This window comes from Balearica regulorum, chromosome 1 (genome assembly GCF_011004875.1).
Source record: "Balearica regulorum gibbericeps isolate bBalReg1 chromosome 1, bBalReg1.pri, whole genome shotgun sequence".
NCBI classification, from domain to species: Eukaryota; Metazoa; Chordata; class Aves; order Gruiformes; family Gruidae; genus Balearica; species Balearica regulorum.
In genome coordinates this window covers 97,559,592-97,585,669 of record NC_046184.1, presented here as the reverse complement: position 1 = coordinate 97,585,669, position 26,078 = coordinate 97,559,592, and the positions used below count along the sequence as shown (strand labels likewise).

Below are 26,078 nucleotides of genomic sequence, written 5' to 3'. Positions count from 1 at the left end.
CCTAAGGATACATTCCTGTTTTTTCTAACCATCTCCGTGTTTGCATCTTCCGAAATAATAGCTAAAATATGTGACCAGACAATGGCACACCATTTCCAGAGCTGCCATGGCACTTACGATGCACTAGGGTTGTTTTCTCAGAGGAGAGCGTGGCATTCCTGAGGCTTTGCGGGGATTCGGTGGTGGAATCATTCAAATCTGTATGAAAAGAAATAATATCCTTCAATTATCTTACAAGCCTGTACATGACTGCTTCGTTAGGCTCAACTGTGGCTATTTTATACCCTTCGCTTTTCTCTGATGCAAACAACAAATGAAATAACAGAGATACCTGAAAGTCTCTAGTATAATTGCTGATTTATAAATCCAAGAAAAAATATCCACTGCTTAAATAATGTAAATGAGTAACCAGACAGTGCCAGTAAAATCTCTTTCTTATGAGACGCTGGTTCTGATGGAAATTGAGCACTTTTAAGTATCTATGTATGTATGTATTAAAAAGCCCTACCAAAATCAGTCCAATTTTAGGGCACTGTAAAAATTCAGTGAGAGTTTTGGACATTAATTCAATTCAGTTCTTCTTTTCTCCTTGTTCATTAGCTGTTTAATTTTATGGGGATAAGCATAGTAGATCAGGCATTTGAAAAAGTTATATATAAAAAAAAGGATATACACTTAGAGATCCTATAGCGCTGTGCTCTATACAGCATGCTGACAAGCACTAATTAGTATTATTTACATAATGGCTTGTGTTAGAGCCTCTGAGGATTGAACTGATAATGATAATCCCTGTTGTACGAGCCCGGTGGCCCTGGGAGTGCACGGGGACACACGTCGGGATGCCTCAGCGGGCCCGTGCACGCTGAAATTACCCTCAATTACAGCTGCCGGGCTGAGGACCCTTGAAGGCCGTGCCTCAGCTGGTGGTCAGGCGGGCACGGCTGTAGGGAAGCCGATGAGTGGTGCAATGCACGGTACCTCCTGCAAACAGTAGCGTAATTCAGCACGCTTTTAGCAAAAATTGCAACCAGCAAGCTGTGCAAGAGCAGGATTGTGAGGCATTAGAAGTTGTCGCAAAGTTTCGGTCTAAAAGCATGGTTGTGGGTTATACGTGGATAAATAAGCATCGGAGTGCTGCCAAAAATATATTCAGAAAATGGAAAGTGGCTGCGACGTTTGTGCTTCAGCCAAAAGGCAACTGCCATACAAATGCAAAAACACATTGACGGGTCCTGCCTGTTGCGAAAGCACAAAGACAAACCAAGATGTTAAAAAATAAAGTCACTTCTGGCTTTCTGCTGCTGAGCAGAGATTTTCTAAAGGAAAGATTTGTGAAAGAATGTCCACCCCTAGGTTTTTTTTTAAATTGATTTATTGATCGTTAACGAGGCCGCCTTTCAATGTTCTATTAGCCAGCCTTTATTGCCCCATATTATCTCATTATTTCATTGCTGCTCTGTGATTTTATTTAGCTTCTCCAGTAATTTATTTCATCTCTGAACTGCCCTCAGTACTCACTACATTTGCCTAGCAACTCTCTCGATTTTAATATTATTAAATTAAATACATCTAATAAACCCAGGATACTCAAACATTTTTTCGTTCCTCTTTTACCACTGCAAATCCTTGATGGCTTGGAAGACTCAAGCCTTTTTCTTCTAACCCAGTGCAACTCAACAGAGGAATTGCTTCTGTGGAAGTATTGAAAAACTGGTACAGATTACACCACCCGAATTTTGGACCCTGCTCGGACACAACTTTTCCATGTTTAGTAATATTTTTTTGCATGGCGATGTGATGACCATCAACTAGCAGCTGAAAATAAGCGCTGCAGAGCCAACGCTCTTGGCAAAAGCATCGCAAACTGAGGACCGTGTAGAGCCGAGTACCTGCTGCTGTACTGTTTGCAAGATACTCCAGATCACTGTAGATTTGCAACCCAGCACTTGCTAAGTTGGTGCTGCATTTGCATTTTGCAGCACCCATAATTGGCTTCATAACTCCCTGGTTACAATCCTAAAAAAGCAAAGGAGATGCATCATCTACTCACGTGCTCTTGTCACACTCTCATTCAATGCTGTGACGCTGGTATAACTTTTTGTCTCTGCGGTAGAAATCAGCGCTCCTGCTGAAAAACACACAAGCTTGTAAATTTGCTGTAGAGGACCATATTGCTTGTATTTCATTTTTCCCCTCTTTCATCCCTGTTTCCTGACTAACGAGGTCAAACAGTTGCAACCTACTACTTGAGATGCTGGCTTCCCTCAGATAAGCGCCACACAACTCTGTGTCTGGCTTGAAAGTCTATCAATCATAAGCTAGAAACCCAAGAGGAGTTTGGTGAGATGGATGAATACACTTTGAGAAAATGTATGGGGCATTTAAGCGTGCATTTTTGTATTTCAGCTGAGTTTCAGCTGAAACTCAGTAGTTTCGAGTGCACTGGCTTGTTTTGACCTGAAGCCAGTAGAGCGATGAACAAACGTACATAAATTAGAATTTAGACAAGGTTTCACCAGCTCCAATGAGACAAAACTGTTTTCCCAACTAGCAAAGAGAAGTTTTGAAGAAGTTAGTGTACAGGAGTCACACCTGCAATGCCTGGTGCCAAATGCTAACTTATTTAACATTTTCCTTTAATCTTTTTTCAAAGTGCTAAGTATTCTAGAGCTCAACTAGCTATTTATCTGATAATTCAAACACAGGCAGATGGTGATTAGCAAGTAAACCTCTATTTTCCCAAGAGGACTATTTCACATTTACTAAAATGAGTCCATCTTTCCTAACACCTGCCTCATTTTTGGAAAAGTATCATTAAGCCATCCGAACAAACCTGAGAAGGTGAAATGCAGATGTAACCCAGCACTCAGAGCCTCAGCATCTCTGGGCTCAGAGATGGAGCTGTTGTGGAAGCTAAGCAAAGACCAGGCTGCAGTTTTAACAGCCTTGCTTTTATCTCTCCTCCTCCTTCTCCTGCCTATATCTGTGTACTCTTCCCTCATATTAATTCCCAGTTGTCTCTTGGAGTTTCATTAAAAACTTGCAAAATAACAGGAACTGAACCAAATCCCTTTTTACAACAGCAGACTTGGACTGGGCATCCTGACTCCGCTGCAGCCCAAAGGGTCTGCTCGAGAAGCTGATGGCCGCACCACTGTGGGAACCAGCAGTGAGCCAGGGAGGAGAAGCGCTAACCCATGGTCAGCACACCACGACTGCCACACGTCGGGGGCATTGGTTAAAAGGCAGTTATTTCCTGGGCTATTTACAGAAGAGAAATGGCTCCGCTCTGGCTTACACTATGACTTTGACCTCATACCTCCTCAATCCGGCAAGGAGAATCCTCTCTATTTACATTGTATAGTTACAGCCTTTGTCGTGAAATTGTTTGTTGAGACAGAAAGGCTTTCAGTCCACTTGGACAAGCGCTTTGCTACCCCGCTGTCAGCCAGGCTGGCCAGTGTCTCTGCTTTGGGGATGGGGAAGACAGCATGAGGAGCAGCAAACTTTAATTTCAATGCTGCTGCAATCTGTATTCCTGCCCTGGCATATCTCGATCTAGGTTCTTCGTGCCCCAGGGCATTACATTGAATGATTCAGCTCCAAAACAGCACCCTGTCGGGGCAGGAAGAAGCCTTGTGTTCAATGTCTTCCTCCAGTATTACCCCCCACCCTGCCCATCGCATCACTCCTGCATCTCTGGGTAAATACTGTTATAGCCTATATAGGTTACTTTAAGTGAAGGTTGTAGGATTAAATTACACAGCCTCAGGAGGATGTTCAATGACCCACAGACTCCTTGATTATTTTTTTTTGTTGTTTGGAAGAACAAGGCTGCCCCAAATATCAAGGGCCACATTCACTCTTTCCAGCTGCTTTCTCGGCAGTGGATCATTTCTGAGCCAAAGCTTTGGTGCTGCTATGGAGGAGAAGGTGGCGTTTGACAACGACTTGCCACGTTGCCTCTTCCTCCTGCTGCCTGCGCTGCACTGCCGTTTAGCCTCTGAAATGGGAGCGTGTGCCATGCTTGTGTTTATTCGGGCTGCGTGGAAGCGAGCACATACACCTTGCTGCCGGTGAGGGCAGCCCCAACGCCCTTCTAACTGCTGCTTAAAAACAACCAGTCCTACAGGGATCAGCAGCTGGGCTTCAAAGTGGAAAGAGACTTTAAAGAAAAAAGCTTTCGCAGACAGGCTGTGCCGCGAGAAAATGTACTCTGCTGGGACTGGCAGGCATCAACCCTTTATTTTGGGATCAGGACCCAGCCACTCACAGGTGGGAGCTTCACAGCTTCACCTGCTCTCGAATCAGGCTGCTGCCAGCCACAGGGTGCATGCACCTCTCTCCGGGAAAGCAAGGTTAAACCTTTCCGAGTGAGTCACCCTGCCCTCCACTGGCCTCGGTGTCACCAGCTCGGAGAAGAAATCACTGAGTTGAGTCATCTGCTGTAAATATTTTGTTTATCAGTGCTTTGTATTCGTACGCTAGTACTCCAGTGTTCGGGTCACGCTTTTTCTAGCTCTAATGTCATTCTATTTTTTTATGATATTTAATTAAAGAGATACAAAGAATAAGTATTGCAAAAATATATACTTGATGTCTATTCACTTGCTGCAATTAATGGCACATATCCTGAACGGAGCATTAAAAAAGATGAAATCAACCCAGCATTTTCTCATATATTTATTTTTGAACTGTGGACCTCTTTGTGTATAATGCACTTGGAAAAAGGCTTCAATGGACATTAAATTGTTTGCTAAAAAAATGCAAGGTGGTTATTGTGTTTATGTAACTTTCTCCCATGCTCTGGAAGGAATAGAGAAAACATTTTGGCTGAATTTATTACCTTGTGTTGTGGAAGTAGAGGCCAAGCTTGCTTGACTTGTGAAATCCAGAGAGGCCAAAGACGTCAACTGATGGTCTATAGACAAGCAGATTACACAGTATCACATTCAGTCAATAGAGTCTTTTAAAAAATAATATTAACAAATCATAAACCAACCCAGATGAAAGACCCTGCAGTAGCTGTTGGGTAAATGCAGACTCCACGGCAGGAAGCCTGCTGTCGGAGTTAAGGTTAAAGGCTCAAAACACATCCCACAAATTCAAGGGGCAATCAGAGACAGTTGACTTTATGAATGCAGACCCTTTCACATGGGTTAGCTGTGTGCATTATTTATTTACATTTTTATACAATTTAAGTGGTGTGAAGTGGATTATGCACTTGACGGTGGTGCTCCCCACCTAGCCAGGGCCTTGCCAGAAATGGTGCTGACAATGTGTGGCAGCTGTATAAGCCCAGGAGATCGCCTGCTCTTGAGGGTTTTCCTCTCAATTGCTGAAGATAGTTTTATATGGTTATCCATATGCATGCTCTGGTAAAGCAGTGTTATTTATCTTATGTTATTAATGAATGGGAATGATGTGTTACTGTTGGGTCAAGAAAAAGTGGTGGGTTCAACTTTTCTACCACATGCACCTCTCTGTCATAATAGGACAATTTTATTCATAGTTGTATAGGGGTTTTTATTCCACTTTATAGAAAGGCATAAGAATAATATGTGATATTCAGCATGCCATTTTACATGCTGTCCTAACATGACAGTTTTAGCAGGATTTGTGTCAGATCGCTTCTCGGGTAACTTCGTAGCTTGCAAATTCCCGTCCAAGAGCACATAGGTACCATCAATACCAGAGCGCACTGACCTTTCCCTGGCATGCCTCTGGTGCTCTGTACATGACATTTAAGCACAGGTCAAGCAGATATCATACATCTATTGGCTGAGTAATAAAGAAGAATTTTTCTGCCCCCCCCCCCCCCCTTACCTGAGGTAGTCATGACAGCTGATGGAAGTGCTGAATTTCCAAGGTCTATAACAAATCAAAGCAAACACTTTTACTCAGGGTGAGAAAGCTGTTTATTCTGCTTTAGAAAAATGGGTCATTCAAGGGTTCAAGAGTGAGAAAGAGTGCATCACACACTTAATTTCCAAATAATCTCTCAATGTACAACCCAACCAAGTCGTTCAGTGAGAAACAAGAAGCACCTGAGGTAATTGTGATGTGAAATCCCTAGGGAAACAAAGGTTTGGGGGAAAAAGGTTTGGAACCTCAGGCACCTCCAGTCTGCACCTCAACTCAAAAAGCAGAAGTGAGTTACATGCTTTTATCCCATACAAACAGAGGCACCCTTATTGGCCTGCAGGTTGAAATAACATATATGACCTGGTGGTGGGAGCTGCATAGCTCCATCCGTGAGGCATTTCAGAGACTACGACCCTGACAGGAAATTCCAGGGACACTTTACACTGAAAAGTACTTGCTGAGTCTTCAAAGAAAAGGAGGGAGAGGAATTTATTCGTTGTAACTAAAGGACTGTTAACCAGCCAGCCAAGCATAGCAGAGACACTGTCCTGCCCAAGCAGTACTTACATCCCGAGTAAGAGTTGTCCCCCTTGTTTTTGCCCAGGAGGTAAGGCAAAGCACCCACTGGGCTCCATGAAGGAGATGAACCATGGAAGCTCGCACACCCCATTAGAAAAAAATATCTGGGAAGGCAGCCCGAGTACCTGTCTAGTCAGGCACATTGGGAGGGTGTTGGACAGGGGAGTGACCCTCTGTGGACAGGATCTTAGCATGAGTAGATAATCATCAGCTCCCCAGCTGCTTTCTTTTGCAAGCATTTGTCCCTCCTTTGACTGTTTTGAGTGTTGCTCTTGCACATTTCATCTTAGCCGCGCCTGCCCTAACAGGGATTTCATAGTAGCTGGCTGCCATACGAGGATCCCTAACCAAAGATGCAGCAGGTCTAAAACCAGGGCAGTGGGGCACGGCGAGGTGTGCCCAGCTCCCATCACATTTCTGCAGAATGTGCGAGGCGAAGCAGGGTGGTGACCTGCCGCAAGCTGCAGGGGCTGCTGTGAGAGGTGACCTTGCAGAGGCCAGCGGGGGACAAAGTCTCTCTCTTAGGGAGCCCCGGTACCTGGGATGACTTTCTGGTGCCCAGCAGGGTATTGGCTGAACCCCCAGGGCCTGCCACAACCTGCACTCACAGAAGCAAGCTTACATAGAAAAACACACTTATTCCCATGCTGTTTGTCTACCATGTTTCTCTGACACACTCATGTAACCCACTGCTGAAACGCAGCTGCCTCCTGTGCGGAGCAGAGCAAGCCGCCCCAGGAGAGGCGTCTCCAAAGGGCTTTGGCTGGGGTGTGGAGGGAATGATTTATCTGTCTGCAATAAGCTGATAGTAAGGCAAACTTGCAGAGGCAGAGTGCAGATTTACCAAATTTACACAAATTAAGAAACATCCCATCAGTTCTTTAATTAGGCAAAAGTGTTGAGGATCTTGACTGTGTACTTAAGCAGAAGGTAGAACCATTAGTAGGGCTGTTATTTTTAATTATCAGTTCAGTGCTGAAAGAGCTACATTCAAATGCCAGCTGAAGCATCAGAAATAAAATTAAGTGCCCCTCAAGGCTGGAGTTTAATTATGCTTGGGCTTAATTATGATAGATTACATCACCAAAATATCTGTTTATGGTATTTTCTCTGAAGTCATAGCTCCAAAAGCACCTTTCTACCCACCCAAAAAAAATATTTCTCCAACAGCTTTAGGAATTTATAGATGCACCTCTAGCATAACCCAAGTTATTTCATTCTGTAATTTATCCTACCTTCTGAAGTCATGGTGGTAAAAGCTTCGGATGAAGCTTCATTAGACTCATTGTCTGTGAAGAAAAAAAAAAAAAAGAAAGATCAAAGCAGTTCTTAAAAGCAGTTAGGGTTTTGTTATAAAGGCTGAAAATTTAGTTTGGGGTTTGTGTTGTACTGTGCATTAGTATGGCACCTTCACAGAATGTAGCTGAGAATTAATTTAATTCTTTCCTTTCTGTCACATCTAAATACGTTAACATTTTTATACAGAGTGGATCTATCTTAGCTTTAGTATAGCCTGCAGGCGAGAACGTAGACTTCTTTAATTGACGTCTCTCCGATTTGAATACATTTCTACAAAACTGCAAATTGGGTGAAATGAGTCATTTTGGAGAAAAATGATCATTTATCTCCCTTCCTTCTGAAGCTATATTTCCAGGGAAGTAAGCTCTGTTTTTTGATGTGTCTTTCTTTGTGGAAAAACATACCAAAAAGCATATCTACAGCCACAAGTGAACACAGCTGAGCTGCAAGTAGTCACCATGGTACGTGACGTGCCTGTGGAGCTTGCTAAGGGGCAGCAGTTCAGTTGTACTATCTGTGCAGCAAGGAGCATAGATAGTAGAAAAAAAAAAAAATGTGTAACTGTGCATTTGCACCTGCAGAGAAGGCATGCACAAGAGGGTGCTAAAGGAAATCAGTCTGCCCTTCTCACCGGCTACTCTGCATCCTCAGAAATGCCATAAACCTCTGGACTGACACATCTCCTGTTTTGACCAATGGCTTGAGGTAGCATTTCCCCACAGTTCCCTAATCATGTAGCTAATTCTCATAGTACAGGTTATAGGGGAGGTTCTCCATTGCCCAAAACAGTTCAACTGCTTTATGGGCCTTTTGCAGGTTTCACTGAAGATGTACAATGCATCCCTGACTCTCTGGGTTTGATTTTCCAGAGAGCTTCATTGGACACATGCAGACTTTCTGTCAGGAGGGCTCAGTGAGAAACACATGATTATAATAGCTCACTGGTGCCATGCGGCTAAGCTAGTATATTTTTGGGTATGGGAATTGCAGCAAGATACTGCCTAAACAAACAGCAAGCATCTTATGTTTGTGGAGGAGTTTCTTAGCTCATTTAAAGTCTTGAGCAAAGACCTGAGCTCAGAAACCTGCCAGAAAGTTCAAGCTGTGTGATAAACTTGTCCAATAAAACTTGCATACACTTGGCATTTCTTCAGTATTTTAAATAACAGAGAATACTTGAGTTTGATTTTCTTAATGTTTTAAGTTTCAGATGCCTCCTATCTATGAAAAACTTACCAAAGGTAACAAATATTTCTTCAGAAGAAATATTCCGTGTTTCATTCCCGAGGACAGAAAACAGACATGCACATGAGAACATCTTATATGCATGATGGGTCCTTTGTAAAATCAGCGTTGATCTCAGCTGATAGAAACCTTCACTGTCTTGCCAGTCTTCTTGTTCAACAGACACTTCTGGGGAAAAAAAACAACAATCAAACAAAAAAACCCTACAAGACCCTCTCATTACATTCCAAACTATCGATCAGAGCTGTGCAAAATGTTGGTACTGAAAAGCAAGCTCGCACGGCTGCAGGTTTCTTTGCTGAGCCAATATCAGAGATTAGGCAAAACCAGCACGGTTACGCCGAGCCATCATTCCCATCACCGGCAATTGCAGGGGCCAACAGTCGTGGCTGTTCCCTCTGGAGGAGCCCTGATCCTCCCCTTCACCCTGAGGGACGCCTACAGGGTCCCCGCGGCAGGAGTGGATGAGGAACCACTTGGGAGCTTGTCTTGGGAACCACTTCTAGAGCTGCGCTGTTGTCCTACTGAGAGGTTGCGTTACCTCCAGGCTGCTCCGACAGGCTGGCTCTGTCCACGTACCACAGCAGGCTGGGCTTGGGAAATGCCTTCCTCACGACACAGCTCACGTTAGGCTACGGGGCAGTAAAAGCCAGTTGTTAGCCTCCAGCATTTCTCACCCGGCTGCCAGCTTTCAAAATCCCTTACAGGCAGAACTTATTTACTCACCAACCCTCTTCAGAAGGGAGCATGCACTTCCTCTTTATTGCATTTCTTCCCCCCCCCCCCCCCCCCCCAATTTTTCTGGTTGGGTTGGAGACACTGTTGAATGAGAGCCCAGGAGCAGTCCCATCACCTTGGCCTAGGTGGGGGGTGATGGGGCTCCAACACCCTCCACAGTCCTGTGTCAAGTCCAGAGAGCTATAGGGTGACCCCCCACTCACACCCTCCTGCCACCAGTACCTCGGTGACAAACACCCACATGGAGAAACACTGGCACGGAGTGTGTGGGGAGAATGAGACACCTCCTGATTGCCGAGTAAATCCTTCCGTTGGAGGTAAATCCCATGAAAGAGACTGCCTAGCAAAACAATATGTTTAATATACAAAATTAGTTACCTTCATAGAGGGTATGATATGTAAGGGGTTTCCAGAAGTCACAAGGAATTGCATGCTTTAGATACACTAGTCCTGGCTGCATGACAATTGCTCCAAAAAGCTGTGTTTGTGCTCAATTTAATTTCTCATCAAGCAATAGATGGGCAGGACCTCAAAATCAAGGCTGGATGAAGGGTTGGGCACTATCAGGGTGGGAGGTCTTATCCTCATGCTGCCTGCATGTTCCCAACTACATTTACTTAGCAGCTTATGGCACTGAGAAATTGCCTTGTCTGTTTAAACAAAGAAAAAAAAAGAAAAGAAAAATGCATGTGCTACTCATGCAGCACAAAGCCCTCTCGCTCCCACTTTTGAAGAAAGTGGTTCACACATTTAGTTGAAAGCAAGCTTGATGCATTGCAGCCAGCAGAGGTCAATCATTCAGTACGAAGACTGAAACTACCCAGCTGAAACTCCTTCCTTGCCAAGGTAAATAACCTCTGAACTCATAGTGCAATTGCTTTCCCCTCTTTTCTCTTCGTTATTCCCTCATTTTTGAGGCACTTTTAGTTCATTATATTTTTATAAATGCTTCCTATGAAGAAATTCAAATCTGACATCCAAAGTAGATTTAAACCCTGCAAGAAAGGGTGGAAAAGAGAAGGAAAGGAGTCAGTATTTTTTTGGAGGTGAAGAATGGACAGAGGCTCTTGGAAGAGTTTCTATTGCCTGGTCTCGTGACAGCAGCACCCCTTGCTCTGCTCAAAAGGGCAGTGCAGACAAAAGCTTGCGATGTCCAACACAACACTTGGAAATAGGACACCAGGAAAATTATACTGTTTTTTCAGAGCCAACTGACTCATGGCTTGTCTGACAACAAGAGGATATGGTTAATACAAGGTTCTGCCTGCCCACAAATTCTGTTTCCAAGGAAAACTTTCTTAGTTTGGGATGCTCACAGATCAAAAGCTTCAATCTGGATGGATGCAAGAGGATGCAAAATGTCACAGCTAGTAGCCAGAGCGGCTTGCTAGTCAGTTGTATGGGCTACAAATAAATTTTATGCCAAGTACAGTCAGTGCAGTACAGCACAGCAAACTTTCTCTTTAGGTTTTGCCATTGCCAAGCAGGTGATAAAACAGAGGCCCCCAAACACATATGTAACTGCTCAGCTCTAAATAGGGGCCCTCAGACTTAGATCCAGTCTCTCCATCGGCATCTGATTGCTCCAGCTGATTTCTGCTTGAAGCATGATGCATTACGCCTGACAAGATGACCACCTTTCCATCAACACACAAGGCAACATCGGTGCCCCAAGCACTGCCCCCACAGCACCCGCTCCTCCCTGTCCCCAGGGGGGCTGTGTGGCAGGCAGGGGCTGCCGCTGCCTGGCCCCTCGGAGCAGCATCCTGGTAGCGAGCGGCTTGCTTTGCAGAGGGATTGTAGGCAGCGTGGAGAGGGCAACTCAAGGCTGCCGGGTGGTTGCAGGCAGGTGGGGAGGGAAAGGGATCAGTGCAGCCCCCTGCAACACTACCAGCTCCTCACAGCCTCTCAGTCCTGTCCTGGAGCCTTCCTTAGGGCTAGCACAAAACCCGGTTTTGCCCACACCACGGAGAAGCCTTTAGCTAGCTCCAATTTGTGCTCACTGAAGCAGCTCGCTGCTGCGGGGATGGGAATCACTGAGAAGAAAGGGCATGAATGGCTGGCATTAACTCGTTGACTCGCTTGTCGACCTGTGAGCTCAGTCAGTTTGGAGGTCCCTTCTCTGTCTGATTCAGCTTAGCCTGCCTGGCCCTGCTGGGGTGGCGTGGGGACGCTCATGGATGTCACTCTTTGCTCCAAAATCGCTCACCTTCTGAGAGGTGCCAGCTGAGCCCTCCTGCAGGCTAACAGAGATCTCAGGGTAGGCTGGAAAGCAAACAGAAATGTATTAGTTAAATGGATACCGAAGGTCACAGTACCAGCTTCTAATGAGACTTAACAGCCTTGTTTCTTAAAGAGTGGAAATTGAATCCTACATCCACCCACACATCTAGCAAGATAAAAGCTTGCACAGCTCCAATTTGAGGTCAAGGAAGTGGTTTACAAGCATATATCAGCAGCTACTACCACGAGATCCGTGATGTATTTCACTGCCTATCTAAACTACTCTTGGGTGGCTTTGCTGGAGAAGTGAGCTCAAACCATCCTGCAGTCATGGCTCCAGCAGCAGAGCCACCCTTCCCAAGCCTGCTGAAATAAAACACTCTCTAGTTGCTGGTTCCTCTGGGTGCTTACCAACCAAAGTCATCTACAAAGGCTTTCACCGATCCCCAAAACATTCATCTATCTTGGGTACCAGCTTTCCACATGCTGTCGCCTGGGCAGATGTGTGACAGTGTCATACCACAGATGCTTCCTGCCTTGCCAGGAAGCCCAGAGCTCACCTTTGCATCCGAGCAGTGGGTTTCTGATGACCACATCCACAAGAAATGGAAAAAGTGTTTTGTTCTTGCAGCATGTGGGTTCTAGTTGTAGAGATACACGGTCTGACTGTATAGATAAAAGCTACCAGATACCATAAGCCTCTCTAAGTTGTCGTTTCTAAATTAGCCATTGGGATCACTGGTTTGCAGTAATATTAACTGACTTGTTAAGTAAGGACTGTTGAAACTGCGCTAATATATAGCAAATCTCAGAAGCCTTGGATAAATTGTGCTTCTGGCCCTATCTGAGCCTTAAAACTGGACTGGAAACAAGTGCAGCCCCAGGATTACTTAGGAGATCTATAAATCTTTCTCTTTCCAACCTAAACCTCACTTTAATCTCTACCATTAAGATAATTTTCTTTCTTTTTTTTTTTTTTTTTATTTCCCCCCCTCCTAATTCTGTTAATTGGTATAGGGTGACTTCATTACATTTGCCTCTGAGGTGAACTGCTCAAGTTCACCTGTTGTTTTATATAGTGAATGCACCAACGACTCTCCCACCTTCTTTTTTTTAATGTCCATTTTTCTGCCTAGTGTTACTGATGGATGATGCCTGGGAGTGACTTATAATTAATTAGCATGGCCTTATGGTTTTCTGGGCTTAGAGTATTTTTGGGGTGGAATTTCCTTTTTTATATTTCTTCTGGGTTTGGGGGTTTTTGGAGGTTTTTTTGTGGATTCCTCCTATCAGAAATGAATGTCTTGAGATTTCATCCTTGTTTCTGCCTTGCCAAAACTGTACAGATGGTAGTGGGGCTGGCAGAAGTCAGTCATACTTTTTCAGATGTAAGAAAAAGTCTGGTAAACTGCATCTTCTAATCTCAGTTAAAAGTTGGCTGGGAGACTTAAAAACGTCTAGTCTAGTGCCTGCTCTTCCCTTTGTTTTTTGATGAGGACGGGGATGTTTTTCCACATCTGTATTGGATGCTGTCCTCTGCTTTCTCAGAAGATGCGTTTGCTGGGTAACTGTTCTGGCAGGCAGCACTCAAGCACAGTGCTGAATGGTCTAATAGATCTTTTCCATTTAACATCTCAGCCTCTGTTAACAGTTTGATATTCATTTGTCTTGCTAGGATATTTACCAATGTTTTGGGTATAGCAGAAATTCAATATTTAGTATAGTAGTTTCTGCTGCTGAGCTTTTACTCTTACAAAAAAAGGAGAAATCAATATTTGGCAAAGTTAGATGTGAAAAGGTCATACATTTTCTCAGAAACTTGTATCTAAAAGAACTCCATTCTAGAAAAGAAATACTTTAAACTATTTCAGTCCAAAAGCACGCTCTTAAAAAAGCTCTCTGAATTGAATGTCTGTTTTTACTCAACCTATCAAGACTCTCAACTTCATTGAAAGACTTGTTCATACCTTCCCCATCCTCTCTGGCCCAGGTCTCAGCCATACTCAGGGCACCTAAAGCATCTGTGGGCAAGCACCAGTGCCGCCCCTGACTTGGGCTGTGTCTGCTGTGTTTAGCCCTGAAGCATTTGTCAGAGGGATCCTGCACAAGGAGCTTTCCCCAGGTGACAGTACCTTCCTCTCTTCCTCCTCGTCCTCCTGCCCATTACGCACCATGGTGCACCAGCTGCATGCCCTCCCTTGCCCTTCTTTCATGCCACCCAGCCCGTGGGGTTCAATTGCACCAGTGCTTGGGTGACAAGGGCGGATGCTGGCTTGCTGAGATGGGAAAATCTCCCTAGGTTTCATCTGGCCTTGGTTCTCTAGCTACATCCTTTCTAATGGCCAGGACAACAGATATAACTAAAATAATGTGCTGATGACATTGTATATGCTTACTATCATGCTTTAGATTCTGCCCTGGCCATTTGAGGCTGGAACTGCCTGCTAGGACATAAATGTTCAGTTCGTCATTCCCTTGTCAGCTTTGGCACGAGGAACAAGAGAGGTGCTGTTATCTGAAGTGGCTGATTGTCTGTCACCAAATGTCAACTGGAGATTGCTGGATTATTCTGGCCACCGTCTCTGCCCATTCTCTGCCAGTTCCTGCCCTGCCGGTGCCCGGGTGTGTGGGCTGGTGCAGGGGCGGCTCTGAACCGTCTGCTCTCGGTCTCCCCTCCCACTGCAGCACAAGAGAGGTAAATGGAGAAAAGCTGGTATGACGCAATCATAAGCAGCGTGACTTCAGCGAATGGTAACAGAAAAGAGTGAGACAGCATGCAAAATATAGTTATTTTTACCTGCAAAATAGCTGACATGAAAGAGCTAGGAGCACAAAAATGCACTTCCTTCCAAGATCTGGACTGCCTTGGCCTGAGGTCTGAGAGACCTTCCTCAGCATCCACCACAAACCAGCTCTCAGGGAGCCCCTCCATCCAGCCCTGCCCTCAGGACACCTGATGGCACAGCACCGCGGTCCAAAGCCAGCCAGCACTTACTGGGAGCATCGCAGGGTGTTCACCAGCAGGGGCCACAGCTGCTTTCTCTTGTTTGCCTCTCTCCCCTGTTGTACTAATAGGTTGATGTGGGTGCATGCACAGACAACCATACGTGACACAGTAATTCAGAGAATAAGCCAAATAAAGCAACCTCTTAGGCTAACAGAGTCACAAACCAAGGTGAGAACATCAGCAGGGATGGAGGGGAGGGAGAGTCCAATTATGTTTGTATACTTGTATGATTACCCAGGTAACACTGTAGCTGTTTGACAAATGTTGATTTTAAAAAGTAAGACCTATGTCTGAATCATGCAAACGCAAGAGGAAATTTCAGATCATTAACTTCTATTTTTGTTTCTCTTGCGTCAGTGACCAACATCCCCCAGACATAGGTTTTGCTTTTCTATTTATTTTTTTTTATTTCTTCCTGCTCCCTGTTGAATCAGAGCATCAGCCTCGCATGACCATGCCATCCCCAAGCTGTGGGTTTCCTCGGGTAAGCAGCTACACTCAAGGGACTGTTGACAGACCCACTGCTTAACACCCATTCCTTTAAGAGCATTGGAAATATGTTTTCCAGACCCACTGCTCTATAAGCTGAAAATACAGCCTGGTTTTCAATGGGCAGCATTTTTCTGATTCAGTTGTATCTCTGATTGTAGAGTAGTTCCTAAACCACTAGAAAGGGAACAGTGCAAGTAACTAAAGAAGAGGAAGGCTTCCAGCATGAAATGCCAGCCCATGCGTTTGCAGTACACTGGCCCAGCCACTCCTGACTGGTTTGAGAGCCCCGGGCAGGACCTCATTTTCAGAACCAGAGCCTTTGGCAGCAGTTGAACATCACATGCCTTCGAGGATGCGACTTTGCAACAAAGGTAGTTCCAAACCGCTTTAGCTACTTCCTAAATTTTGGCCACGATTTCCTAACCACAGGCAGCACGGTCATTTTGTAACTGGGGCACACAGATCTTGATCACCAAGGTGCTTACCTGTAACCTGCAAAGTGCCAACATGAGCTTACACGTTGGGGTGAGATAGTGGCAACGCGTACGCCAGTGGTGTTCATATATGTGCAATGGATCCACTGTTTTTGATACCGGAAATTAAAGGAATGGCCTCAAATTCTTCTTAAGAACTATGGGGTTATTTACTAACACTTTAACTCATTGCAGCTGAAAAAAAATGTAAATATGTATATAAAAAAAGCCAGTGTATTTCAAAAGCTATTGCCTTCAGAACCAGACAAGAGCGTTACCTTTCCAAGTGCAAGTAAGCAGGCAGTTGGCACAAGCCCCTTACCGAATACTCTCACAGTGGTGCTGCTCTTCTGGACTCTCTCCGGGTGGTAGGTCACGTGGCAGGAAAACACCCTGCCATCATCCGTGATTTTGGTGGGGAAAATCATTAGAGTGTTATTCAAACCCAGGCGGACTCTTTGCCTGTACAGCGCGTTGCCGTTCCTGTACGCTGCAGGGCAGGAGGGCTCCTTGGTCACAAGTTCCTCTTTCCTGCCACTTTCCCCCTGTGAAAAGAGCAACCCACACAATGCGTGAAGACCAGACAAACACCACCAGCCTCCCCAAATATTTTTGTAGACCAGCTCTATTCCCACTATGAAAATCTTCCTTTGCACCCCTAGCATTGCATAGTAGTAAGTGGACATTTGCAACATCTATTTTTTTCCAAATACGTTCTCTCCCAGAACTTCAAAACCAATAGCCGTCATCATCTTACCAATAAACTACGGAGTAAATAGCTGTGTCTTGTGAGTCCTGGTCTCTGTAGCTTGCAGGGAGGGCAACTGAGCTGCTTTCTTATGGCAGCAATCTTTAAGTTGTGCTGAACATCCTATACATATTAAGCATGACTGAAATTGCAAGAAAATCCATGCTCTTTTAGATTTTGAATAGCAAGAACCTGTTAATAGTAGCTAGAAGTCATCTTCTCTTAATGGCTGAGTGCTGTCCACCCTTAGATATAGGTGCAGCTAGTACATCCTGGACATCTGTGCCTCCGTACGTATTTGCAAGCTATACTCTGAAGGACACATAGCAACCCACATATGCCATTGTGCTGACCTTTGGGTTTTTTTTTCCCCTTCCTCTGTTGATTTGTAGAGCGAACAAGCAATACTAAAAAGTGGTAAGGACAAGGATGTTCCCTACAAAAATTTCAAGAATTTTAATATTAAGAATGCACTGCAAAGGGGAGATCTAAATAGATAATGAGCTGGGACAAAAGACAAAAAAAATCTAAAATATTTGAAAATCACCTTTAAGAAAACCCTCAACAGTTACAGCTCCTCAGTGACAATAGATAGAAATTAACAGGCAAAGCTCAAGGACACTGCTGGCTGATACATATCTCTACATACTAAACTTAATGCTAAAAGGTTACACTAAAACATGCATACAAATATTTATCCAGAAAGTGAGATGCAGTACAAAAATATAACGCGCTTTATATCTCACAGCAAATTACTTAAAAATAGCTTTTATGTGGTTAGCTAGACAACTGGGTTTGCACGTCTTTGTCGTGCATCTGTGATACAGAGGTTAACAAAACCAAAAACATTAGTCAGCCCCATTTTTCTGTTTCAGTGTCCTGATATCTCACTATCCTACGCAGTAACTGCGTATTTTTTGTAGATACTAAAGTTTCACTACAGCACAAATCCCTGAGAAATCCAACACAGGGAATATTTTAGTTCTGTTACATTCACTAAGTTCTTTGCCACTTTCCACGGATCTGTTCTACATGCACTCCTGGAAAATTAAAAGCAATTAAGATGGAATTTTCCTTCTTTGTTTCTTTAACAGCTATTGTTTGTGGTGTCTATGTCACAAAACCATGTTTGTACTTTTTCTCTTTATTATCACAGTCCAACACGACCGATACCTTTTGTTTAGCAGATTCTGCAGAACAGTGAAGTCTAACATTTCTACATCAATCTGCAGAAATACCCTGTAGTTCCTTCTGAAATTTATACCCAAGATGAAAAATACTTACCACTAGCCATTTCAAAGGATAATTGGACAAATTTTCTGAGGTCGTGTCCTGAACGCATGGAATTTCTAAAGTCTGGTTTAACCACACTTCCTTCACGTAGTGCTGCTCCTCTTTTGTCATTGCAACAACAACAAAAAAGCCCAAGAAAGAAAATCAGAAACATGATGTTCATTGTGCTTTAAAAACCATTGCTGACTAGTCTTCTGTTCAAGGAATAGGCACTTTTTTGATTAAAAGGGAACTGTAATTTTCAATCATTACCCATAGACACATTTGTTAAGTGAAAGCCTAGATGCAGTTTCATGACTCTAATTCATGGCTTTATCTGAATTTTTGGGCAATTTGTAAAAACCTTTGCTTAACTGCAGGATCAAGATGTCTCCTTTTGGAGCTGAGAATAATTCGAAGCTTCAATTTTTCTCTTACAATTTTTTTTCTGCGGCAATAAACCTTCACATCGATTTTGTGCACCTGTATTTCCTTTGCTCTGAAGATATCCGCAGACTGTCTTTTCACTAAGCAAGGTCTTCAGCATGTCAGGCAGGTTAAGATTAACACCGTTTTTCAGTGTAAGTGCTCCTTTTGTTATCCTCCAACCTGCCCACTACCAGAAGCAGAAAGCTTGTCACTCTTTCCTTTGTTATCTATTTCAAAAAGCATTTCAGCAGCTCGCTACCCTACCCATTCCCAGTCCAGGGCTCCAGCCCATCTGTGGAAGGGCAGAGGGATGCTCCGAACAGAGCACAGCCGTGGTCCAAACGTCAAGTCTGCGTGTGTGTATGCATTTAAACAGGAACAGCAGCGGTGATGGCCAGGAGATGCTACGAGTGCCTTGGTGAGCGCTGGCCTCTCCGACCCTCAGCCCGGCGGCGGTAGCGCCGTGCAGCCCGTCATGCCGGCCAGCTTCCCTGCCGCAGCTGTACTGCACAGCCCGGCCTTCCCTCTTCCCTGTCGGCAGGCACCGGCACACACCGCGGGGAAACTCTTGAACTTTGCTCCCCTGGTAGCTCTGGCTTGTGCGTTGGGATAGAATAGATGTATATTTTATTTATTTATTAACTTGAGGGGAGGGAGGTTATCTAGCAGTCCCACACTGTTAGGTTATTTGGCAGCGGGGACTTTCTGGTGACTGTAACTTCCTTTACGTCTGGCATCCAAGCACAGAGTGATGGTGCCAGCACGCAGCCTGTGCCACAGGGACGTGAGAAAAGGCAGCACCCAGAGAGGTGCCCAGCGGACAGCAGCAGAAGCAGCTTGTCTCCACTCTCCACCAGCGCGAAGCAGCTGAGGACCCAGCTATCACAACGGGACACGGAGTGCACAAACCCTAAAGAGACTGGATAGTGTGGAAAGGATAAAGAAAGGGCAAACGAAGCAAATCTATAGCTTCTCCAGAAGAAAACTGCACAGGAGACTTTGCTGGGGCAAGTTACCATGCAAAAGTGTCGTGCAGCATACGAGAAGTACGAAGACGAGTAGTCACCCCACGAGCTCAGGCTGCAAACAGCCTCTGCCTGTTCTCACAGTCACGTGTCCCAGCTGCTTATTTCCCCCTCCTTCCCCCACACCGTCTTTGATTCCCATCTGTATTAACAGCCTGTTGGCTAAGGTTCTCCTTGTTTGTCTCTCCTATGTAGGCCTGCTGCTCTGCGGGCTTTTTGCGGTATCTGCAAGTTGAATCCATCTGGATTCACTTCAGTTTGATGTAGTGGGGAGCTGTACTTCATTAATGACTAGCATCTCCATCCCACTTGCAGGCTAGATTAAGGTCTTTTGCCTTCTTTGGAGTGGAAATAGTTCGTTGCAAAAGATCTGGTTACCTTAAAATACAAATCTGCAAGAGGTATGTTGCAAACTGAATTTTTTAGTTCTCTCTGGCAAGCAGTAGCACAGCTTGCTATGTCATGCAGTTGCTGAAAAAAGCCACAATGATGCTGATATGAACAAGAGCTGCCCGCGTTTAACATGTAGACGGCAATAACGGCATTGAACATGCTAATATCAACTAAGGGCACCAGCAAGAAAAAAGGAGCAATGCCTGGTTAGCACTATCACTATATTAAGGAAGAGACAGAGAAAAAAATCACACAAAGAACAGAAGCATGGGAGGGTTTCATGCGGCTACCAGCACTGTTTGCACCTCACTGCTCTCCACTTGATCCGGCCCCTCTGCCCCATGAGGTGCAGGAAAATTCCCAAAGGGGAGGCTGCTGCAGCACACCCCCGTACAGCGGGTAAAGCGGCAGCTTTGTCCTTGACACAATTATCCCGCATGTACTGTTTAAACACACCCATCCTCTATGGGACATGCAGAGATGCTGGCTCCAGTTTTGCCTTTACAAGTTCATCAGGGCAGTAAGGCACCGCTGGATCACCCCTGAGATGTGACTCTGGGATAACAGCACCAAAATGGTTGGAGCCGCAGCCATGCAGGGGCCATCAAGGAGTGAGATGGAAGCTGGGGTTAAATGTCCCTGTGTACAAGGCTTGCATAGGACCCGGAATTTGTTTGTCCAAGGTCGCCAGCCTGCTTCAGACGGAGGCCACTGCCACAGCTGCTGAGGAGCCATGCCCTGTCCCTGACCCCATGGAGTCAAGTCTCCTTCTGCTTCAGGACCGACGTGATCCAGCATGAGGACCAATGTCCCTCCTGCCACTGGTCTGGCCTCATGACACAGGCCAAAGAGGCGATGGGAGCGTGGTGCTCATGCATGCTGCTGCCCCAGTGCTCTGCTGCCCTCTGCTACCCCTTGTGTCACCTGCACCCACCTTGCTTCTAACCCCTGAACCTGCATCTACAGCTCTGGGCGTAAGCAGGGTGAGCATGCTGGCCTTGCAGCTCTGAACTGAAACCGTGCCACGTTTGTTGCATTTATTTTAATCCTTCTTGGCTTGTTAACAGAAACCTGGGTTAGGAAGAGGTTTCTGGGGTCATCAGATCCAGTCCCCAAGTGCACAAGAAGCAGCCTTGTCCGACATCCCCGCCCAGCTCCATCTTCATGGCAGTTTGGACTTTTGCCCTTGCTGCTGGCATTAAACAGCTGCTCCTGAAGTTGCTGCACTAATGGTTGCCACCATTGTTTAATTTGTAGTCAAATCCATTCACATCCTATTTAAACCCATTTGTTCCTTTGCCAGGATAATTTAAATATCCTCCCTGGATACTCTCCCCTGAGGCTTACTTACCAAGAGCAGTCATGTTTCTTTCCAGCTTCATTTTGGCTGACAGAAGCAGCCAAGTCTCTGTTCCTGTGATCATCCTAAGCAATCCCCTGCTTTGCTCCAGTTCATTTTTGACAGTGGGGACACACATAGAATCATGGAATGGTTTGGGTTGGAAGGGACCTTAAAGACCATCTAGTGCCAACCCCCCTGCTGTGGGCAGGGACACCTTCCACTAGACCACGTTGCCCAAAGCCCCATCCAACCTGGCCTTGAACACTTCCAGGGATGGGGCATCCACAGCTTCTCTGGGCAACCTGTGCCAGTGCCTCACCACCTTCATAGTGAAGAATTTATTCCTAATATCTAGTCTAAATCGACCCTCCTTCAGCTTAAACCCATTACCCCTTGTCCTGTCACTACACCCCCTGATAAACAGTCCCTCTCCATCTTTCCTGTAGGCCCCTTCAGGTACTGGAAAGCCTCAATTAGATCTCCCCAGAGCCTTCTCTTCTCCAGGCTGAACAACCCCAACTCTCTCAGCCTGTCTTCACAGGCTGAGAGCACCTCTGATCAGCTTCGTGGCCCTCCTCTGGACTCGCTCCAACAGCTCCATGTCTCTCCTGTACTGGGGCCCCCAGAGCTGGACGCAGTACTCCAGGACATCCCTCCATTGAGCTAACACCCAGCACACACTGCAGATGCCAGCCCTCAGCCTCCACCAGTCAAAGGTGTTATCTCTTTCATGTGCCCAGTGCTGCAGGTCCATAGCCACAGCTCGGTGTGGTTTGGAGATCCAGCATCATCAGTCCCACCATATCCTGAGCCACTGACCCAGTCTTTTCAGCATCATGTTTCTCCAAAATGAAAATGTGGAAAAAGCCCATCTCACCACCTTTTTTCCTTGCTATCTAACTTCATATTTTTCCAAATAAATAAGGTTTCCTAATCAGGAGCTGGATAACAACAGCTAAAGAGCAGCTGGTAAATAGGAAACTGTGTAGACAGGGGCATTCAGTGGCAAAACTGCAAATCCCAAACAAGTCACTATCACCGACTAAGAAATGGTCATCTATCCCTATATTCCACCCCCCCTCACTCCTGTAATGAAAAAGCAGTATATCTCATTTGTAATCACTCACCTTCTGCCTTGACAATAAGTTGAATTTTTGCAGCCTTTGACCCGTACGGGTAAGTAGCAAAACTGCACTCGTACTGCCCGCTAAGGGAGACGGTAAGATTTTCCAGATGCAGAGCCCACCGATTGCATTCAGGTGTGACATCTGGATCAGGGGAACACCAAGCCTCTGTAGCATCCCACTCGCAGCACTTCCTCGTGCCAAAGGACACCGAAAAGCTGTAAGAAGCCTCAGGAAATGTGAAGTAATGGATGCCATAAACGGGGTGATAAACAGCTATTCTGGTAAGCTGGGTTTCATCAGTCTTGGACCACTGTGTCTGTATTACGTAGGTGGTGTGTGGTTTTGAGAAGCTGCACGCCAGGGTCACGTTAGCACCTGGCAAAGCGTGGACCACTTCTGCTTCTGTAAAGATCTCTCCAGGCTGGCCTTAAAAACAAACAGGACCGCTTTCAGTGCATGTCATGTTTAAACAAAGCTTTCTCCTAAGCCATCTTTGACATGTTCAGGTGCCTTAGCCACAGACAACTATGGAGACCCTACATCTGTAATGAGAGGCTTTCCAGCGAGGAGCTTTACAGCAGATGTCCACCAGTACAGATTGCAGAGAGAGAACTGGGAGAGCAAATGTGCACTTGTCTGGAAGAGGGTGGGGAGCTCCCATCACGCTCACAAGAGAGAAATGGGAGCTCTGAGGGCCTCCATGAAAATGGAAACCTTCCAAGTGATACAAATAAAGAAGAAGCTGGGTCCAGTTATTCCCCAGTTGTCTTTGCAACAACAAATGAGTTATCCCTGCTGGCTAATTCTGCCCTGCACCGTTCCCCCTGCCCATTGCCTTTGCTGCTTCAACAGAAACAGCTATTCTTTTACCTCCATGTTATTAAACAGCTCCTATGTGGCCTAAACAAGTGTCCATTTCAGTATCAGAGCGAGCTGCCCTGGTATGTATGGTTTCTTCCTCAATTAATTTCATAGAGCATGTTGGCAGTCCTTAGTGTGCCATATAAAGGAGTAATGGATGGGTGAAATGAAAGGACTTTCAACAGGAGCCTGTACTGCTCGGTTTTGCTGCTGCTGTAGTAAAATTGATTTCTCTCCCTTTCTCCCTCCCCAAAACCCTGTATGCAAGGCACTGACAGGCTCGAGGAGATGAAGAATTTATGGATGGGGGAGTCTTAGTGAGACAAGTAATGAATCGCACCTACAGAGCCATATACAGAAAGGCCCTTTTTCAAAAGGGCATGAGGGTCTCCAGAAAAAAATGAGTTTGTGCAGATGTTCTTAGGTACAGACTTGTCACTCCCCATCTCCATTGGATTTTTATCCTCCCTGTGTATCAAAACATCACTGCAAATTTGCTTTGGGAACCTGCCCCGCAGTCCTGCCAGCCATACTGCTGACTCCCCACGGCAGCAAGCACACGCTGCTCACTTTCTTTACTTGGAAAAAACGCGGGTACCAATTTCTTTGCTTTGACGTCTGCTCTGCCGTGTGGTACAAGGCTCCCCAGCACCTGGGCCAGGGGATGCCGTGCCAGGGGCCAGGCAGCCTCGACAGTGCCCGCAGGAGGGATGGCGTGCCCTGGATCTGACGGCTCGGCTGGGAGCGAGACAGGGACCCGACACTTCCGCAGCTCCGGTTTGCCAGGGAAGAAGAAGAAGAAGAAGAAGGGCAGAGTCCCACATCCCCACAGAGCTGGCTGAGATTGGGTACCTGACCACTGAAGTGTGACACGGACATGTCGAGACTGGTTACATGGAGAACAAAGCTACTGAATGGCCATGGCAAACATTAATCTCTGTTTTTTAATGCTGTGCATGTTCTGTTCATCTTTTAGTTGACTTCCAAGAGATGGGATGACGTAAGAGGGTAAATAAAAATAAGCCTGAATGACAAGTACTGTGAGAAAAATTACTGAAAATTATTTTTGTCAGTCCAAGGAGCCTGTTATAGCACAGGCTCCCTGATTTCACTGCAAGTTTTGCATCAGTAAAAGTTAAGTAAAAACCGATTAAAAATCTTGCGATCAGATTAGCAGGCAAGGGAGACCTAGCAAGTTAACTCTCACATTCATACTGATGCTGTATCAGGTCAGAGAACCATGTAAAGAATGCCTGTCAAGAATTACTTGAATATTTTATACTGAGATGAAAAAGTTACATGTGTAGCAACAACATTTTAATTTGTGTTGTTTATTATTAGGCTAGCACTTCAGGCTATTTTAACTGAAACTCTTGCATGCAAAAGTGTTCTTAACTTTTTGTTAGCATCTCAATATAATTAGTCTCATTTTATGCCAACTTTATTTTTCCAAATCAAATGCTGTCCATTAGCCCCTACTTGTGCTCCATTTGAAATTTAATAGAGTAACTCCCAGACATTTAGATGTCTGATATCCACAAAGGGCACAGTGGTGTCCACTTTCACCTCTGAGTGACTTCAGTGAGGATTTCATCCTCGGGAAAAAACATGTCCTGTTTTTCCCTAAATAGTATTGCTTTCCTGCATGTGCATGTCTTAAGGTTTCTAGTTCTTTATGTGCATTTGAGAACTCTTATTTTCTATGAATACATATATGAAATTTTTTCCTTACTTTTAAAATCCAGTTTGTCTCACTGATGTAAAAAAATAGGAAGAGCCTATGCCAGATTTTGAGTTGCATCTTACCATGCCAGTCAAATACATGAACTTTTTCCTTTCTTGACTGGAAAAAGTCATATGCTACAAAATTCTTCTTCCTAGCTAGTAACAAGTACTCCTGGATTCAGCACGGTCAGCCTGTTGGGGGAGGGGGAGAGGGTTGTGAGCATCAGGTTTTTCCTTGGTTTCCCTCAGGTCGTTTTTCGTTTAAACTCCCTCTGATGGGGATGCAGTTCTCCTTATTCAACTTTTCTGAAACTTTTATTCCCAGTGACAAACTCGTTTCTCAAGCCTTTAACACAGCACGTAGGGCTGGGTGGGGAAGAGGAAGAATCTATTTAAGGGGTTGCAGCTCTACAACTTATCCTTGCCTTTAAATGTTTCAACTCTCTCTGCGTACACAGGTATGTCTGTGTGTGAGAGAGAGATATTTTTTTAATTTGCTCTTTGAAAGCAGTTTTCCTTTTTGCCCATTGGAGATGAACGCATGTTGCCCTAAACACAAGTGAGCTCACCTCAGTGATTATTCTGGTGAAAACGGTTAAGGCATTTTGAATAAACTAATCTGCTAGTCAGCACGAGCCATTTATTCCTTACTAGCTGTGCGTTATTTACTAGGGTTATTAGAAAGTTGTCAGGAAACAGAAAATCGTTACTAGTAGCTACAGCTCGCCCTGGTGAGACACACTAAGCCCAGCCTGCACATACCCTGCCCCTCACCACCCCCTGTAATAAGCTGAGTCAAGGCATCCCGCTGACACACTTACCTGCAACGCTGGGTGCCAAGAACAAGCAAAAGAGGGAGAAGAGCCACCTTTTTTCCATCTTCACTTGATGAAGTTTTGGTAAATACATCGTTGTCTTGGCCTGCTCCCGGCAGTGTCTCAGAAAAGGAAGTCGAAACGGTCTGCCCTGTGCAGACAGGCAGATGTGCAACACAGGCACGCTCATCATTTTAGCGTGACTTCAAAGAACGCTTCATTAAATGTGAAAGCCTCAGTTTCCTGCCAGAGCAATAAACTTAGCACATCTTGTGAAATCTTTATGTTGAAAACACTACCTATACTACAGGCCCATGTTCAAAACTATTGGGTTTTTTCCCCTTTATCTTTTCAGATAAACTCAGAGTAAGCATTTTACTGGGTTATACTCTCTTGAAAATTTGTCAGATGACTAAAGTT

The 26,078-nt window shown here is 45.1% G+C and overlaps 1 protein-coding gene across 2 annotated transcripts in view; it reads right to left on the bottom strand.

The window, feature by feature from the left end:
• Positions 1-25,819, bottom strand: part of CD96 (CD96 molecule) — a 30,825-nt gene extending 5,006 nt beyond the window's left edge. The window contains exons 1-12 of one of the 2 annotated variants that reach the window (XM_075767727.1): positions 25,665-25,819; positions 22,258-22,683; positions 17,954-18,063; positions 16,244-16,466; positions 11,936-11,991; positions 9,530-9,620; positions 8,980-9,156; positions 7,680-7,733; positions 5,827-5,871; positions 4,847-4,921; positions 2,051-2,128; positions 118-198 (exon numbers count right to left, since the gene is read on the bottom strand). In XM_075767727.1, coding sequence (XP_075623842.1) covers positions 118-198; positions 2,051-2,128; positions 4,847-4,921; positions 5,827-5,871; positions 7,680-7,733; positions 8,980-9,156; positions 9,530-9,620; positions 11,936-11,991; positions 16,244-16,466; positions 17,954-18,063; positions 22,258-22,683; positions 25,665-25,752 — 1,504 coding nt within the window. In that variant the 5' untranslated portion in view covers positions 25,753-25,819. The remainder of the gene's footprint in view (positions 1-117; positions 199-2,050; positions 2,129-4,846; positions 4,922-5,826; positions 5,872-7,679; positions 7,734-8,979; positions 9,157-9,529; positions 9,621-11,935; positions 11,992-16,243; positions 16,467-17,953; positions 18,064-22,257; positions 22,684-25,664) is intronic. The other variant, XM_075767733.1, reaches the window with a different exon arrangement.
• Between the last annotated feature and the right edge of the window lie 259 nt (positions 25,820-26,078).